Consider the following 18,436-nt stretch of genomic DNA (forward strand, 5'->3'; position numbering starts at 1 on the left):
AAACACACACACACAAACACACACACACACACACACACACACACACATAAATAGATACAGACATAAACGCACACAAACGCTACCGGAAACATAACCTTCTAACGAAGGTGATAATAAAGCACTGATAAATAAATCATAGGTTTATTTTGGTGATGATTATGATAACAGTTTACCCTTATTTCTTATGTAGTATGATCGATGGTAATGATGTATAACATGTATAAGATATTACCGATATTGTCCACCCAAATCGTATCTCAAGTCTTCCGTTTCAGCAGGCACGAGAGTAGCTCATAAAACTTACACGTAGAATCCTGATAGTGACAACAGATAGCATCGACAAATCATGTATCAACAATAAAAGTGTCTGCCTCTTCAGACAAAGCCTACGGTACAGTCTTTTGTAGGGGGTTCAGGTCAAAAATTGTCTTCTGTTCTTGAATTTTAATTACATAATTCATATATCATATGATAGGGCCAGTTGTTTATTCATGAACGCTCAAATCGTTCTGCAAGTCGCTTTTTATTATGGTCATGAGGGAAAAGGCAAGGGTCAGACAAAGTATATACAGTTTTTTTACACACAATTTTACATAAGAATTACATAATACAAATGTATTGAGAACTACTACATGATTCAAGTCCGTTCATTTCGATCGTTTCCGTACTGTGGTTGAGGAGTTACAAGAATTTCATTTCTTGGAAGATAGGGATTTGCTAGGGTCCTTTATGTTGCCTTTGAAATTGGCATTCCGTGCGAATTCTGCACAGCAAATCAATCTGTTTCACAGCCATTTCAGTGGGAACGCGTTATTGTCATTTTGTATAGCCTCTTTTATCTTACGTAACGCGTCACAGTGACGGTAACCGTAGAGTTGACTTTCTTCCGCCCACCTCGCCCTAGCCCTAGCTCAGGGTTGAATCCAGTTGACAGAATTCCTGGTCCACACGGAACACTTGAAAATGGAAGACCCCTTTGCCCTAGCGTTGGCTACTGAAGGATATACATGCAGGACTTCTTGGAGGAATATGTGAGCGGTGTCTTGGCAGGAGAGCCGGTCTGAAGACGACTTGGAGGCGGCGTAAACTCGCTGAGGTCAGTCGCTTCGTTTTGTTTCTGTCTCACGATTATGCGGAGCAAGAGAAGGGGCTACGTGTGTTTGGGGAACAGGCGGGCATTGAGGTCAAACGAGTTCTGGGAAACATCGGCATCTAAAGCATGTGATAAGTTCGTAACACGGGTCTTCTCGGTTTTGGTTGATAAATCTTTGCAAGATCGACCTCTATCCCCTTGGTATGGTTGTTGGAACACACGTACAGGAGCAGTTTGACTTTTTTAAACAGCGCTCTTTTGTGAATAGTGGGAGGGAGCTTGGCGTCTTGCCATGGATACTAGCTGTCGACTGGCGTTTTGTGCATCGTAATCGGTTGAAGTTAAACATTCTGACGGCGCTTCTCAAGTAAATCTTATCTTTTGTCTACGTTTTGAAAACGCTGAACTTAGAACTCACGCCTTGTTATACGACAACAAAAGGATACACACAGAAAACATGACAACATTCAAGGCTAACAAACTCTGGGTAGTTACCTCGTACCAATTGCAACTTATGCAAGCCCGCTGTGTTTCGTAAAATGTCTTCTATCTGAACATAAAAAATATGTTACGAGTTGTTATCATGTTTTGTTTGGATTTTTTCCAAACGGAAGGTGTGAGATTTCAGTGCGTCTTGAAGCCGATTCGTCGCGGGTGTGTTCTGTCCGACACGCCTTATTTTCCTTCCACCGTTGGGGCTGTTTTGAGGACAGAGGGGGGCCTTGAGTCCCCCAACCACGGCGATTCTAATTAAGTGCCCTAGGGAGGCCTTCCCTCCGACAGGGGACATATCACAGCACGTGTATGTTTTGATGGAAAACAGACCCGGCCACGTGAATCTCCCCCTAGTACTACACCATTTATGTAGTTCAACAGTTCGAGCCAGATGTTGTTTTTCATGAATTGTCGTTGGAGAGACTGGTCTTCATTTTCTGTCGGATTATACGGAGAAAAAGATTTGGGTTGTGATAGCCTCCAAACAAGACGCGTCGATGGTTGAGAAATGGGCTAGAAGCTAAGCTGAAGGGAGGAAGCTTGGATGGCGACCAAGTTCAGGACGTCTACTTGAACCCTGGAAGTGGAAGCGATGTTGGTTATACTGTCTGAGACTGTGTAGTCTGGTCAACTGAGGGCATGCGCAAATAGGCACGTATTATACTACAGCCGCCGGTATGTACAATTTCTTGTCTTTCGATAATAATTTCACCAGGTTGTTAGAATATAGGATGTATAGGAATTCTTGTACACAACCAGGATGTGACACCATCCTCAGACCTTCTGACTGGGGTTCTGCCTATTTCTGTCTCTCTCTCTCTCCCTCTCTCTCTATCTCTCTATGTCGAAACAGTCATGCCTTTATGTAACATAGTTACCAACCTAGGATTGATGTGTTGAAAATTCATACTTTCCCAGAACTATTGTAGAGTGGAATTTGTTGTCACCAAGCATAGTTTCAAAGAACGCTTGCAGATAGATGTGCAAAAGTTAGGTGTGACAGGTCGTTCAGTGTAATATAGCCAGCTGCTGGTGTGTTACGCCGAAGGGCGGTTATACCGGAGATATAAAAAATTAGATACAGATACAGAAGTACAATACCCGGCACAAGCACTGTTGTTCTCCTCCTAGAACGAAAATTACATAATTTATGTTCACACACGGTCGATCAACCTTGCTTAGGAATTGTGAAATCAGTGCTTAAATCAACTGTCATGATCAATTAGAATAACTAGGCATCTTACAGCATGGTAGCTTCGTTACACATAATGTGTTACCAGGCATGTACATGTGCAGGAGTTGTTGCCTTGTAGTTACACAATAGGATTCGTCACAGTTTCTGTTGGATGCTTAGTTACGGTGCATCAGCATAATTTCCGTACGTTGCATGCGATTTCTTTTCCTACAGTTACATGAAAGGTCATGAAAACTATGCAGGGGGGGGGGGGTGTGACAAGATATTATCCTTTAGGCCACACCGACTTAATTTTATGTATGACATCCCCTGGAGACCCCAAAATTAATGCGCGAGGGTGAAAAAATAAGAGAAAAAATCAGCAAAAAAAATACTCCTTACCACAAAACTAAACACGGAGGAGTCACATAACCCAGCCCAACCCCGTCAAACCCCCCCCCCCCCCCGGCCTGCGTTAGAGAACTAGGCGGGCGATCTACACTCCCATCACCGCAGTGACAGTGGCGAGCTCTCGGTGGTATATTTACCATGTACCAGGCTATCATGAATGATGAACAATACTAGCCTGGATACCAGACAGACCCCAGCCCGATCTCAAAATTGACAAAAAAAAATACTTATCGTGCAGGGTAGATATTTTTTTGAGATCGGGCTGGGGTCTGATATCCAGGCTAGAAAAATACTGGCCTGGTTACCAGTCCCCAGCCCATGGCTCAATTTCAAAAATATCTGTTGTCCCAACGCGATAGATATTTTTGAGGTTGAGGTTTGGTATCGAGGCTAGAACAATACATGAGGAATGAATTTCATGTTGGGTATTTCCCGGCACGATTCGCCCCATGTGTTATCTCTCAGACGAATCTGTCCCGCAGCGTAAATCTTCCAGACGGACCGGGGAAAATTGGTTATGGTGCCGCCTAGAGCACGCTGGAGTAACCGGCCAAGGTCAAGGTTTTCATTCTCTTTCGGGGGCCCTTTTCTCTCGTCCCATACGCTCCAAGCAGATGTATTTACGGATGTATGGCCCTGGCTTGTGCTAGTCTCTACCATACTGACTACGCTGGCTAATTATTATATAGGGAAAATAACTTGCCAGGGGGGGTTTGCTACCAGAGGAGTTATCCGGCCACGAGAATCGTAGCGTGGCCCTGCCAATTTCCCGATCTTTTGCCGAATGCCACGATCCCCGCTTCCCCGTAGGAAGGCTTGGTGGAGGCTAGGCTATAGCCTAGTATAGACGTGTTCTACTACATTACAAATGGGTGTTGTTTTGTTTGATACGCCTCTATGCTGATGGTTAGTTTCCTTTTCACTTCTCCGAAGTTCTCATATAACTGGGCAAACTAAAAAGTCATAATTAAATAAGCTAGGCGAACTGGGAATAGAAGTACTCTCCAAGCAGAGGTTCGGCTCCGGCTCTTCCACGCGTTTTTAGGTGTTTTTCTCGGGCTTTCTATTTTGTGCTATTTTTGTTTCCTGGTTTTGTTACAATTAAAAGCCAATGTCATCCAGTCGGGCTAGAAGACATAGAAAAAACAGTACAAAATAGAAGGCCCGATAAAAACGTCTAAAATACGCAAAAAACAGCCGGAGCCGAACATCTGCTTGGAGAGTAGAATAGAAGTTAGAAAATTGGAATCGTGTGAAGGCACTGCATGTGGATCTGGAAAATATATTTGTAAACTGTATATACTTTTTTTCCGAAAATAATTTCATCAGGTTGGTAGTATATAGGAGAATTCTTGTACACAACTATGATACTTACCGAAACGTAAACAAAGTAAGAGCATCCTGGTTGCAATACAAGAATTCGCCTATATATAGCTATATCCTGTATATACTTTCCTTGACCCTTACCTTTCCTCACGACCTCGAAAAGCGACCTGCAGGCCAATTTGAGTTTTCATGATTAAACAAAGGTTCAAACAAACAAAAAATTCAAATGTACGTGCATTTCCGGACAGGGCATCTACTTGAGCATCAAAGTTCCATATCCTCCGGCTATCGGCCGTTCTATTTCCAGGTTTTTAGGTCAGTTAGTGCTGACCTGTACATGGGTTAGACCACAGGACACCGTGTCGGAAAATCAAATTGGATCTAAAACGGCTGACTGGCGACCGACCTACATTAGAATGATGTACAGTGGTCCTTCATTTACAACCGGCCGTAACCGAAATGACCAGATATTTATAAGGTAGCAAATTGAAGTTGGAGGTGGTCCCTGCTGTCCACGTTGATTGCTGACCCATGTAAACACGCGGGTAGAAGGGAGGGAACATGCAGAATTACAGACAGATTTTCAACGGGTAATTGAGAAGAAAGGATCTATTTTGAATAGATCATCAGTGGTCTGTGCTAGGACATTCAAGACCGACGTGACTTTTTTTTATATAGTGTGTGTTAATTTATAATATGTTTTATTATGTGACCCGTAGGGAAAACATATTATGTTTGCTTGTGTGTTATTCTTTCTTTTCGTTTTCTTCTTTTTTCTAAATCTCCTACTTCGGTCACGAGGGTTCAACGGAAGCAACCAATTGAATCATGCAATCATTTTCTATATTCGTGTATTGTTGATGCGGTTCTAACTTTCCTTCAAATGGCTTTTATTTCATCTTTATCGCAAAATTAAACAAGAGGAAGCTGATTTCGTCAAGTACAATTGGCAGTTCCGCATGACTCTGCATGGCGCCATTTTAAATAGGTCGTCAAAATTGAGACAGAAACGACACCTTTTTTTGGTTTTGAGCTATCTTCTAGATCGTACCCTCGACTTCAACACACTAGTTTGTCGTACTTCTCAAAAGTATAATTTTATCAGCGTCGATGTCAGTCACCTTGTGGTCCTAACTATAGAAATCCCCATAGGCTGTGCTACCTTAAACAAGGCGGAGCGTGTAAGTGCCTGAATATATGAATACATGTGCCCCCCCCCCTCGCCATGTATAATTTTCATTCTCATGTATAATTTACTAAGCGTAACAGTTTCCCAGACTGTCGTAGCAAGCAAAGGTATGTTCACAGTTTCACTTCCTTTCATTGTTTTTCTTAGCTTTTGCTTGATAACAACATGTGGGGGATTCATGAACTCGATCGCTACAATGTTCGCCCTGCGTTCGGACTTCAACGTATGGTAAATTTGACAAAACAAACTGGATTCAAGCATAACTATTTCTTCTCTGAGGAATAAGGTTTATCATAATTAATACCCGTTTCTAGAGTGGAATGCCAGCATATTTAACAGAAGAGACTTGAAATAAACCCTCATTGAAAAGGCACAGCAAAACAAAAAAGAACACTATAGATGGCATATTTTTGTTGCTTCTTTAAAGAAAAGCTGATGAGAATTAAACTAGATAGCTTTGACTCTTATTTTTGCGCCAAATTCGTCTAAACGTCCCAGCTTTAATTTGCACAACTATCTTTGATAATCGAAAACATCCCTATACCATACAGCCTGTTTTCTTTCTGGTCTTGACATCTTTGAGAATTCCTGAGTTCAATAGCGATTTCATGCCTGGCACAGCAAGAGCTTAAACCGCGGTTACTTGACTAGATACAAAACAGCACGACTCGAAGCGTGTGGAATCTGGGTTTTATACAAGAAAAGCAGACACAACACGAAGTAAGCTAACAGTGTTATTATAGTGCGTTGTTGTCACATCGTATGAACATTCGTGGCGAAACCTAAAACCATTACATAAACATTCCTTCATTTTACTATGTAAGACCAAGGACGTTGCTACTACTGAAGAAAAGTAATTTATGAATGCTCCCGATCGTTTTATTAATCCTTTATGAAAACAACAAGGAAAGCCGCTAGGGAGCCCAAAATCTAATCATTTTCAGCGTTCATCACATCCCACCAACACAACAAGTACGAAACCAATTCATCCAGCCGTTCTTGAGTTATCTTGATCACAGACAGGCAGACAGACACACGCACACTCACACACACAAACGCTAGTGAAAATATAACTTCCATATAATAAGCACATATCAAGTTTGTCCCGTTTGTGCGACAGCTGTTTTGTTTAGGAAACAAAAATGGATGAAGTTTGGAGTAGAAATTGACGCATTATTCAACAGTCTATGCGGGATGACATTTCCATACTGGGCCACAGCAAGTTAACTTCGTGGATGACGTCAGCGCGCGCATAACTTTCGCTTGGTTTAAAAAAAATAAAAGATCGAGAAATTTCTCTCTGCTCCGGAGTTGGTAAACATAACACAAGAAAATGCGAACATTGGAATAAAAGTCATGTGGTAGCCTTGGGTTTTCTTGTAAAAGTTACCCTAGACTAGTATGGTAACCATGAGTATAGTTGATTCCAAGAACTTCTTTGGTGATCGAGCACTATTACTTGGCTTAGACTAACTTGGCTTAGGCTTCTAGCCTGGTATCCAGCCGTAATATAGCTCCCGAGTCTCTTCTCTACTCTTCGTAATTGCGAAGAGGAGAGAATTGAGAAGAGACTCGGGAGCTATATTACGGCTGGATTCCAGGCTATTAGGCTTCCACTCTAAGGTAGCGTCCTTTTCTCAGTTTCTGTTACTCTTAAAATCATCAGGAGTAGAATTTTTATCATAGAAGACTTTGACATGTTAGGTACCGTGTTTTCTCGCTTCAAGTCCTGCTACAATGTTTATTTACATGATCTATCTATGCTTTGAAAAAAATAATTGGCAACTAGTTTTGTTTTGTTTTTGCCCATCTTGTTTTGAGTTTGAGTTTTGAGTTTATTTATTCGCACGTAGAACACAAAAACAGAGAAATGTACATTGGATAAAACAAATACTGTGCGGGAGGAAGGGAGGAAGCCTAACGGCTTATGCGAGCCCTCCTCCTATAACGTATGCAATTCTAATGAAATAATTGAGGTGATAAACAATTGATAATAAAACAAGGAAATGTATCAACTAAATTAACACAAAAAAGCCATCAAATAGAGAAGCTAAATAACAATTAAATTATTAAAAGCAGGGAAATATATCAACTAAATAACAACTTAAGCTATCAAATGGAGAAGTTAAGGAAAAAATTATTGGCAACAATTTAAATATTGAAACTATCGTAACACAAATGAAGCTATATAATATAATAGAGAAGCTAAAGTTAACGATTTAAGAAAAAACAAGGATATATCGTAACTAAAGTGACACAAATAAAGCTATTATCAAATGACTAAAACAAGGAAATGTAGCAGCTAAATACCTAATGATTAAAACAACAATTAAATTATTAAAAACAGGGAAATATATCAACTAAATAACAACTTAAGCTATCAAATGGAGAAATTAAGATAAGATGTCAAATGTCAGTGGGAAAGGAAAGTAGGTGATTTTTTAGATTGCGTTTAAAACTAATTATTGATGTTAAACATTTTAGATGGAGGGGGAGATTATTCCAATTAATTATACATTTGTATTTTACACTCATTTGGGCTACTGACGTTCTAACTAGGGGAATATGGAAATGAGCACTTTGTCGAGTTTGGTAATTATGAAAATGAGAATTAAGATTTAGAAGACCATTAAATGTTTCTGGAAGAGAACAGTTTAGGAATTTAAACGTAAATAGCATCAGTTGAAGTCTGTTGATATCAAAAACATTCAAAATCTTAAGTTTTGTAAACAAAGGTGCAGAATGTGCATGAAAACTGGCGCCCGTGGCTGAACGAACAAATCTTTTTTGGAGCAATATCAGGGGCTGTAGTGTGGTTTTGTAGGCGCATCCCCAGACTATATTCCCGTAGGTTAGATACGGGTATATTAAACTATTATATATGGTAATAATGTTTTTTTGAGTAAGAATATGTTTAAGTTTTCCAATGATACCGATAGTTTTTGAAATCTTTTTACCTAACATAGTTATATGCGATTTCCAGGTCAGTCGATCATCAATGATTATACCTAAGAATTTGGCTTGACTCTCTTGAGACAGGGGCACACTTTTTAAAAAGATTTTGGCACTTTTGTTATAGGTTTTATTTCTATTACAGAAAATTAGATAATATGTCTTCTTAACATTTGCTGATAATTTATTTGCCTCAAACCACGACATAACCTTTTTCATTTCTTCGTTAGCAAGTTTTACTAGCGTATCAAAATTCGAGTTTGAAAGAAAAAGATTTGAATCATCTGCAAATAGGATAAAGAATATAATTGAGGATGTTTTCTTCGCACAATTGCATTTAGATTTAATGTCCGCGTCGGATATCATATACAAAGTTTACGTTGTGCGGCCGTATGCATTACTCGTATGCAGTCGATTTCCCCCTAATTCTGTAGTGGCGGTTCACTTAATTTGTACATCCCTCCTTATTCCCAGTATTTTTGAACGACAACCGTTAATTGCTTGTGTCCTATCACATATATGTATATACGGGACACCTTGCATGTCTGATGTTCACTGCCGTTGGACTGGCCCCTACTGTAGTGACTTATATATGTGTGACCCCAGGGCTTAAAAACGGAGATGGGTGCCGGGCCTGCGCATCACAATGTGATGCATGGCAACTTTGGCTTTAGCTTTTAGATGAGCCCTGTCATGGTTTGTTGTCACCAGAAAAGTCCAAGTTTGTTTGAAAGATTAGTATGAAGCAGGGCCCGACCGCCCCTTGGGACACGGCCGTATATTTGTTCAGTCGTACGGTTCACATCTGGACATGGGCGAGTTGTAAACACCTACTTGTTTCACGTCATGGTTTGTGCTTTTATGGGAGACCCCCGACCAAAGACGACCGGATTGCTGTAGCCTTACGTAGTTTTCCATGAAATCGTCTTCCGGGAGGGACGTAAAACGCGGGGGTCCCGTGCTCGAGGAGGTGCCTCGACCACGTTAATCAGTCTCATTACTCAACATATTGGGTACCTACTGGCTGACAAAATACACCAGATATTATCATTATCAACGTTATTATTTACCTTCGCCAAGTGGGTTATATTTCGGTTTGCTTGCAGGCAGCATAACTCGAGAAGTTGTGAAATGATCTTTATGATATTTGACGCGTGGGTAGGATAGACGTCAGTTAAATGAAGGACAAGTTTGGATATGAGCCACCTGGCGCCCGTGTTAGGCACTGTAGCATAATTTCCGGTTTTGTCCACAAGTTTTCATTATCTCATTTCCACTTGGACGGCGATCTTTGTTTGTCGTGTGGTCATTTCAGTCAGACTTTTACAGTTTGTATGATATACACAGTATGAAATCGAAGGTTACACAGTCGCAGTGAGAGCGCAGCGCGATCGCCGTCTAGTGGATCTATGGAAAGGTGTCCTTGGCACAACCAGTGTTAAGTACATGAATTCGAAGGGAGCTGAAATGAACCGAAACTTCGATGTTGGTGATGAATTTGATTGCAGTTGTGCTAGAATTGAATGGTTGTAACCCCAAAGAGGTTAGAAATCAGTCATGTCAGTTGAATCTGTGTTTTATCTTTTATTGAAGATTGATGTGACCCATGAAATAGAATTGAACTTGCCCTTTCGCAAAATAAACGATGCTCGCAGTGAGGCTTAAATTAAAAGTCTTTTTCTGTGAACTTCAAAAAATTTGTTTAACCTGCCAAGAATGTGCTCCCTAACCCGAGGGAGCAACATTTCCTTGATATACACACCGCTTCCCTTCGCCTATGATACCCTTGTACAGGTGGCACTTGCTAGGACCATTGAAGGTGTGCCCCGAAATGCCTTCTTGGCTCAAGGACGTTATGCCCTTGCTTGGCTTTAGTTGTTTCCAGGCCTGCACATGTCAACTCCTTGCACGTATGTCTTTGCAACAGACATACGCGCAGTCCCAACTCTGCCTTAAGGCCCCCTCTCACTTGACGTGCGGCACGCTTGCGGCATTGCTGCGTTCGGAAGATGCTCAACGAATTTCAGAGATAAAGAACGAATTTTCTTACTTGTTGTGTATTTTGTGGTCTTCTATGTCACACTTTTACGTATTGCGCAATATCTGAATTATAACAAATCGGAGAAAATAACAAAACAGTACCGCAGTGAACGAACGCAGCAACGCCGCAAGCGTGCCGCACGTCAAGTGAGAGGGGGCCTTTACTCTACTTTAACAGTGTCCTAAAGGATTAGGACACTGTTAAAGTAACGGATGATTTAAACAAACAAACATTGATACGTGTTTCTAGTGGTCCATCGGCTTCTACAAAGAAAACATGCAAAAATATAAAATGTCGTAGGAACCCAGTTGTAAATGCTGTGATTATACAATCAATTTATGTGGCGAAGGACTGCTCAGCCACATGAGGGCCTGTAGCCTGGATACCATACCCCAACCTCAAATATCTTTCGTGTTGGGGTCTGGCAGGTTGGCTGTAGAAAGGTTCTCGAAGGCTGTTGATCAGAGGGAGGAGTACCTAGGATTGATGAATACTCACACCACAAGTAGCCAGCTACAACACACCACAGTTGGTCAGCAGGCTATCACAGTAGCGAATCAGGTACTTAGTGGTCACTGTTATGGATTAAAAAAAATACAGTTGGGGGTCTTTAACCAATCATGGTAGGGTGTAATTACCTCCTGCTGATCCTGCTGCTGTTCTATTGGTGGAGTTTTTTTGCCCACTATAAGGGGCAAACTTGAGAAGAGTTCCTATGTCATCCTGCCAGACCCCTACACGATAGATACTTGAGATCGGGCTGGGGTTTAGTAACCAGGCTAGAGGGCCTGCAGACCATCCAGAACTTCCCACGAATCCTCGACGACGGGGAAAGAGCCATGATGATGAAAGTAACGGAAACGACCGAAATGAACGAACTCGGATCATGTAGTAGCTATCACTATTGTGTATGTTGAAATTTGTATGTAAAATTGTGTATATAAACTTATAAGAATCATTGCCTCTTCCCTCAAGACCTCAATGAAAAGCGGCCTGCTGGCCGATTCGGGCTTTCGTGAATAAACAAAGGTTCAACCAAAAACAAACAAACAAACAAACAAACATTGTTAAACATGTGTTTCTAGTGGTCCATCGGCTTCTACAAAGAAAACATGCAGAAACATAAAATGTCGTAGGAACCCAGTAAATGCTATGATTATACAATCAATTTATGTGGCGAAGGACTTAGGTTTTCTAGTGGGTCCCATTGTCAGTCACTCATTGTCTCAAAATGATACTCAACCAGACTTACAAATGTACGATGGTCTATTTTGTGTTATATATGTAGCGATCTTTTCGTCAACCATGCCCAAGAGAAGAACAGAGAATTTAGATATTATCTTTATTTTTCTTATCAGGTTGTCTATGAATGTGCATCCGGCACCAAAATAAGGATTACGTTTCCATTAATATATTTGTTTTTTCTTCTTAAATTTCAGCCTTAACATTATATACAACCTCTGTCTGACAAATCAGTCATGCTCTGTTTCTTTCTTTGACTGTGAAGTGTTCTAGATATTGTGGCATGCGCTTCCTTATATAAAAACATGTAACATTGTAAGTGCTTATTAAAACGATAGGTACAGATATATAACAATATTCCCAAGCCTCTAGTGCTACGAATGAACATACCATTTGCAGAAAGAAATCTGTATATAGGAGAATTCTTTTTACAGAACTAGCATGCAGGTACTTACATTGCTTACGTTTCGATGTCTCTCAGACACCTTCGCCAGAGCTTCTAAATGGAGGGATGATACAAAGTTAGCCACGTTTGAGATTTTTTTCTCACCGCAAAAGCGCCACCTACATCGGCTGCATATAGCGGTGAGAAGCAGAACTCCAGTTAGAAGCTGTGACGAAGGACCTAAGCAATGTAAGTACCTGCTGGTTGTTTAGAAAGAATTCTCCTATATTCTACCAACCTGATGAAACTATTTTCGGGAGAACGAAATCTGTTTTTCATCTGGCGTAGGGGAGAAACGGGTACAGAAGCCTTCTGAGTGGAATCCCAACTTGCCCCAGGCCTTGGTCCACGTTCATGAGTTCTGAAGTAGTCACCATCTTGACTTTATTAAATGTCAGAGTCAGGAAATCTCTATACAATCGGTGTCTATTCGGTGTTGCACTGATAACACAGTTAGGCCTAGGGGAAAAATGTGATGTTTGCTGTTTCCCGACCTAGCCTTTTTTTCGTGTGGACAGTGGAGTCACATAGTTTCCAGTTATGATTTTTATTCAGCCTGCTTCCTATCCAACTAAAAAAGCTCTTTATCCTATCTTATGAAGGATAAAAGTATCCACAAATGTATAATCATATGCATCATGCACAGAATAAAAGTTAGACATTTAGTTTAACTTTATTACGCTGTATTTTATCACTAGAATTTTGGTAAAAGTCTAAAAAAAGTCTAAAAAAAGATAATCCCTGCCTACGGAGCCTAATTTGTCAGGACTGAAATACAAAATTTTGGTGTATGTTTAAATTATGATGTCGAAAAAAGACACATATACCAGGTAACCAGGGCCATTATGCCTTGCATTTCTACGTTGTTAGACTGTATTCTCTTTTCGGTAGAAATGTGAAAAAAGAATTAACAAGAATGTAAGAAAATGCCCTATTTGTTTCAGAACAGTGATAGAAAACACAACATTAACTTTCCTAGGCCCTGACGAGGAATTTACTGTATTCATGGGAGGCCGTCTTTTCCACTAGACTTTGGTTATATATTGGTGTCCAAGAATATAGATTCAACTAATTGGGAAGCTAAAAAAAGGCAGGTCAACTCGTCTGACCAATTATCCACCCTATTTGGCCAATTTCAGTTACAAAAGTATCTTGGTGTCCACCGGCCTTAGTTGCTGTTAGCCTCGTCCCAGCACTCTATGTGAAGCTCTGTCAAGGAAGTACACAAATGACATGTGAATACAAAGTGCTAATTTCGAAAGCACAAGAAAGTGCAACGCATAAACATGGTAATGTTAGCAGAGACTGACAGTCTAACTAATAATTGATAATAGATAAAGTCTTTCATATGTTTATAGGTATTGATGGTGGAAGGATGGAGGGAGGGATAGAGAAGGGTGGATTGAATTGATAGATCGAATGAGTGTTTATCGGTCGATAAATTTAGGGTAGATTGAAAATTTTCAATTTTAAACAATTTGCGTCTTCCAGAAACGTTAGCGACAATTATCGTTGGGGCCAATAACACATATGGAGCTTTCATGAAGTTTCAAAGCTCCTTGGTTCTACAGCGCAATTTCTGTGCTATCAAGGAGCTAATTTTTTTAGATAAGTTCGTAGAGCCTGATGTTACCTAGCCTGGATACCATACCCCAACCTTGAGATCGGGCTGGGGTTTGGTAACCAGGCTAGATGTTATCATCATGAAGATGAACAGCGATAACCGTAGCCGCATCTCTTCTCCCTATGTCAGAAACATCAAGCTTAGGCAAGCTTGACTTCACTGACTCAATAGGCGAAGCGGGGGTAACCGAGGCTGCTCGGGTCTGCTATCTGTATCTATGCTTATGTTATCGCTTTTGGTAAGGCTCAAAGTCAGTACTATAGTAAGCTGCACTTACAGGGCTCGAAATACTTTTTTCTGCATACCTGCACTGGTGCAGGTAACATTGAAAATTACCTGCACCAGAGAAATCTTACCTGCACCACTTTAAATTTAGGAAGTATGGATCATACTAAAACTGTTCAGGGACCATTGCTATTTTTTTTCTTTTATACTTTTTAGATGGTATCAGTCAATGCAGCTAATAACAATCCATATACACATATCATAGGACATTTATGTATAAAACCCAGTTCATGTACCAGTGCAGGTTAGGTGCAGGTAGACACCAGAAATACCTGCACAGTTCCATTTTTACCTAGTACCTGCACTAACCTGCATATGTAGGTGGTATTTCGAGCCCTGTCTTACCTCATACAAATCGCCCCAGTACTTCCACCCGCATGCAGATGTGAGTCTTCCATGTCACAACCACGAAACGGACATAGCGTGCAGTGACGGGCTCGACCAGTAGGTGGCGCAGTGGTGTGTCGGTGTCGCTATTCCCTTGCAACACCTGCAGTACAGTTACAAAAAGGAAATGTTTCATATGTAACGTCTTGCTCACTGAAAATTTATTCTCTTTAGTTTGTGTACTTTTATCATCAGCAAGTACACAGGTATTATTCACTGTTGGATTACTCGCTGTTGCATCTATATATTGGATTCTTAGGGATATTTTATTGCTTCCTAGACATATCATATTTACAGGTTCGCGATAGCAAAACCTATTTCAAACGAAACCAGGTCTGTAGATGCCAATATCTTGAGATTTTGACATCTTCCTGCAGCCTGTCTGTGTTCCAAGCGACAAATCTGTCTGCAGTACCGCCATGGATTACTATTCGGCGCTTCCATACCACCGAGTTGCTTAATACTAGTACTTAGCCTAAAGGAAACACAAAACCTATTGTCAATTTCTGTCAGATCGCTACAAAAAATCACCCCGACAATTAAATGTAACTTCAACACCTATACTGGAAGAAATTTGGAAATATAAAAAAACAAACATCATACTTAATATAAAGTACCCAATAACAATAAAATAGTCACTCGTAAAAATCATGTCAACTTCTTCCCCGACATAGATTACACTAAAACGCGAACTAGTACTTGCTTGTGCCGAGACCTATTACTAGGATTCATAGTTAACCGTATCAACTTATCGGTGTTAAGACACTAGTACAATACCTTTTCTCGCCCAGCTCTGTCCGTGTAAGGTCGCCAGGTGTCGCCGTCGGTGCTGAAGTGCAGTTTGTAAGTGGTGACCCACTCGACATAGTCACGGAACCGGCCTTGTGTCACCACACCCCACACCTCGGCTAGCTTCCCTAGGTCAATCTGTGAAGAAAATGTATGGACATTTATTCACTTTTCCCACATATAACTGAAGAATCTAGCCTGATCAAATCTCACTTATAGCAGCCCACCCATCATCCGCCGCCCCCCTAGTGTATAGCGGGGAGGGGCTGGTTACAGCACTTAACATCGGAGTTTGTGTTACACAGACTAGACAAAAATCCGTTTCACTGAAAAACAAACCTGACAACCTTGGACCTGTCCAATAAAAACGGACCTGAAAAAAAATCAGTGGAGAGGACTTTCGGCCGATTAGAACATGAACACATTATTTCGGCAGGTGTCGACACATCCAGGACCGAATCTGGACCTGACCCCGGTACCTGTACCAGAATTTTCTGTACCGGTAACCACCGCTAATCTGTATATATACTCCGAGGCCTTCCCCGATGATACGGCAACGGAAAGCTATAGTAATTGTAATATACCAGTGCAAATGTGCCCTCTCTTAGAGTAATCTTATACCACCTCTTTTAAGCTAAGGGCACAACCCGCCGCACGTGCAATTTGCCCGTACGTTTTTTGGGGAGGCCACGTCCGCCACGTATTTCTGAAAGCGTTCAGGCTGCATAGGGCAGGCACGTACTGGCAAGTACAGGGGGCGAACCCGCAGCCCGATGGCACACAAAGTTTTGCCTGCACGCAAAGTTCTACGGCGTGTCAAAATCCGTTGGATTCCCTACACGTTCGTACGGAGACGGTACTTACCACTTACGGGTCCCAAAAGATTGCCCACGTTTTGGCACGTAGACAGTACGTATTTGCACGTACGGCGGGTTGTGCCCTTAGCTTTACTCACCTGGAGCCACTGGTTCCCATCGTTCGTTTTAGCGCACCATCCCCCGATACCACCGCCGTCTACCGCGGTGTACAGACGGCCTCTCCTTGGTCCGTGCTGATCGTTGTACTCCGATGAAGCTGTCATCTGGGCGTCAGGGATCGCACCGGACTCAACACCGAGGGGATTCGGCCCTGTAGCAATACATAATCACCGAGGAATCCTACTGCAGTAGCAAAGAAAGTCGCTAGGGTCCATAATCTTAGAATGTCTTCATTTTGCCAACGTCTTTTCGAGTTGTGCTGTTCACAAACAAACAAACTAACTAACACACAAAATCACAATCAATCAAACAAACAGACAAACAGATACATAGACCGGCAAACAAACTTCTTGGCGAAGGTAATAGCAGTAAAATTACAACGATATTTACTAAGAAGCGTTGAATATTTCCATCGTAATCTGTTGTAAGCTCCGACTCCGGGCTACTCTTGACTACTATACAAAGGCCGATCCTCCATTGACCTACCTTTTATTTCCCAAATCATCCTCTCTGTCGCTTCTTGTAACTGTTGGTCCAACTTGTGTGAAAGAACGGTTGTCAAGTTGAACGCGAGGGTTTTGATTCCTTCTGACGAGCTCACTGGCCCCGAGACGTCGTCTAGCCGCTTGCTGACCACCTGTAAGTAGGGGTGGGTACCGGCAAAGAACATTCAGTTATACAGGTACAGTCCAGGTCAGAGGATCAGGTCCAGGTCCGGACCTGAACCTGGACCTAGTCATCTGTGAAAACTTGTGAATGGGTGATACATACTGAAAACAATGGCCCATTTCGCTACAAATGAATCTGTTTGATGGAGTATCCGACGTCCACTGGCGTTTTAAAATGTAATGTCTTAATGTAAACCTGCCTCTTAGACCACGTTTGACTGTAGAAACTTGGCAAATATAAGTATCAACTCCCTTCTACTTTGCTTATATTGTCTTCGAGCTGTAACTTAGTGTAAGCCCCAAAACACGTAAACGCCTGTCGGTATAATCTGTTCATTTTCTAATCGGCCCAAAATCTGGTCGTAATTTTTTCAGGTCTTTTATTTTTGCACTGGTCCAACAAGAAAAAAAAAACGGTTTTGTACCGGTACGACCTACCCCTACCTGTAAGGTGTTCTTGAGGTGATGGAGGAGGTTGGTAGAGGTGCCTTTCCATGTCAGTAACGCGTCCAGGTCCGACTGCATGCGGCCCACACTGTCGCAGGTCTGGCGGTCGGCTGGCGCGGGCAGCGCGCAGTTACAGGAACAGCGAACGTTGGGAGCGCGGTGGTCGCCATCTTCTGCCGAAGTGGTCACCTCTGACTCTAGCGGTTGTGCGTCACCCAGAACCGAGCAAAGACAAACTAGAATCATCAAAACTATCTTTAGGTCTATGTGAGCCATCTTTCCGAGTAAGGCTACCAAGTACCTCGCTGTGTCAGGATGAAATAGACAAGTGAAAAAGAAACTATTAACAGAAGGTTTGGTGTAGCTCGGTTCTACCACTTTCTTTGAAAAGTGGTGTTACCCTTTCCTTTGTCGTTGATCTTGAAAATCTACAGTAAAAATAAAACTAGAGTGCATCTTGGAACAGAATTTCTTTTCATATAACAGTATTACTTGCAAAATGTTGCACAAAAAGTTAAAATTGATGTGTCTTTTTAGCGACATAAAAAAGAACCTACCTTTAAATTTTGGGCTGGTCCTTTCCGGTCGACGTCGTGGAAACAACAAAAGTGAAAGCATCAGCACAATCGTGTTTTGACGTTTTTGCTTAGCTGACGATTTCTTTTGCAATCGTTGGACGTAAACAACTTCCTCCCGAGAACTTTCAGAAAATGACAAATGGCAGACTTGGACGTAAGCCAGCCTGTGTATGGCCAATAAGTCTGCCTGTGTATTTGCATGTTGAAGTTTCCAATATCCCACTACCTTCTATGTTTCCTGGTTCGACGACGTCTGTTGTTCCCTGTAGTCCACTTCTGTGAATCACTGAAATCTTTAGCCATGCTAAGTTCC

At 41.5% G+C, this 18,436-nt stretch overlaps 2 protein-coding genes across 3 annotated transcripts in view; one reads left to right on the forward strand and one right to left on the reverse strand.

Annotated features, from left to right (window-relative positions):
• The first annotated feature begins 893 nt into the window (after positions 1 to 893).
• Positions 894 to 18,436, forward strand: part of LOC118425790 (carbohydrate sulfotransferase 1-like) — a 36,847-nt gene continuing 19,304 nt past the window's right edge. Inside the window, exon 1 of one of the 2 annotated variants that reach the window (XM_035834877.1) lies at positions 894 to 1,096. The gene's annotated coding sequence lies outside the window, so the exon portion shown is untranslated. Of the gene's footprint in view, positions 1,097 to 1,712; positions 2,264 to 18,436 lie in introns of those variants that run through there. The other variant, XM_035834878.1, reaches the window with a different exon arrangement.
• Positions 13,113 to 17,890, reverse strand: LOC118425791 (lactadherin-like). Its single transcript, XM_035834879.1, has 6 exons — positions 17,543 to 17,890; positions 16,917 to 17,067; positions 16,409 to 16,581; positions 15,442 to 15,591; positions 14,623 to 14,767; positions 13,113 to 13,577 (listed from the first exon to the last, which is right to left on the reverse strand). The coding sequence occupies exons 1-5, from the start codon at positions 17,819 to 17,821 to the stop codon at positions 14,624 to 14,626; spliced, it is 897 nt and encodes a 298-aa protein (XP_035690772.1). The 5' UTR covers positions 17,822 to 17,890; the 3' UTR covers positions 13,113 to 13,577; position 14,623.

Source organism: Branchiostoma floridae, chromosome 11, assembly GCF_000003815.2.
Source record: "Branchiostoma floridae strain S238N-H82 chromosome 11, Bfl_VNyyK, whole genome shotgun sequence".
Lineage (NCBI taxonomy): Eukaryota > Metazoa > Chordata > Leptocardii > Amphioxiformes > Branchiostomatidae > Branchiostoma > Branchiostoma floridae.

Bases quoted from the DNA above. Each gene is read 5' to 3' on its own strand.
- LOC118425791 (XM_035834879.1), bottom strand. From the start codon at position 17,821: ATGGCTCACATAGACCTAAAGATAGTTTTGATGATTCTAGTTTGTCTT. The intron at 16,582-16,916 runs GTAGGTCAATGG...GTATTGCTACAG, and splicing joins GATGATTTGGGAAATAAAAG to GGCCGAATCCCCTCGGTGTT. The intron at 15,592-16,408 runs GTGAGTAAAGCT...TTTTCTTCACAG, and splicing joins ATGGGAACCAGTGGCTCCAG to ATTGACCTAGGGAAGCTAGC.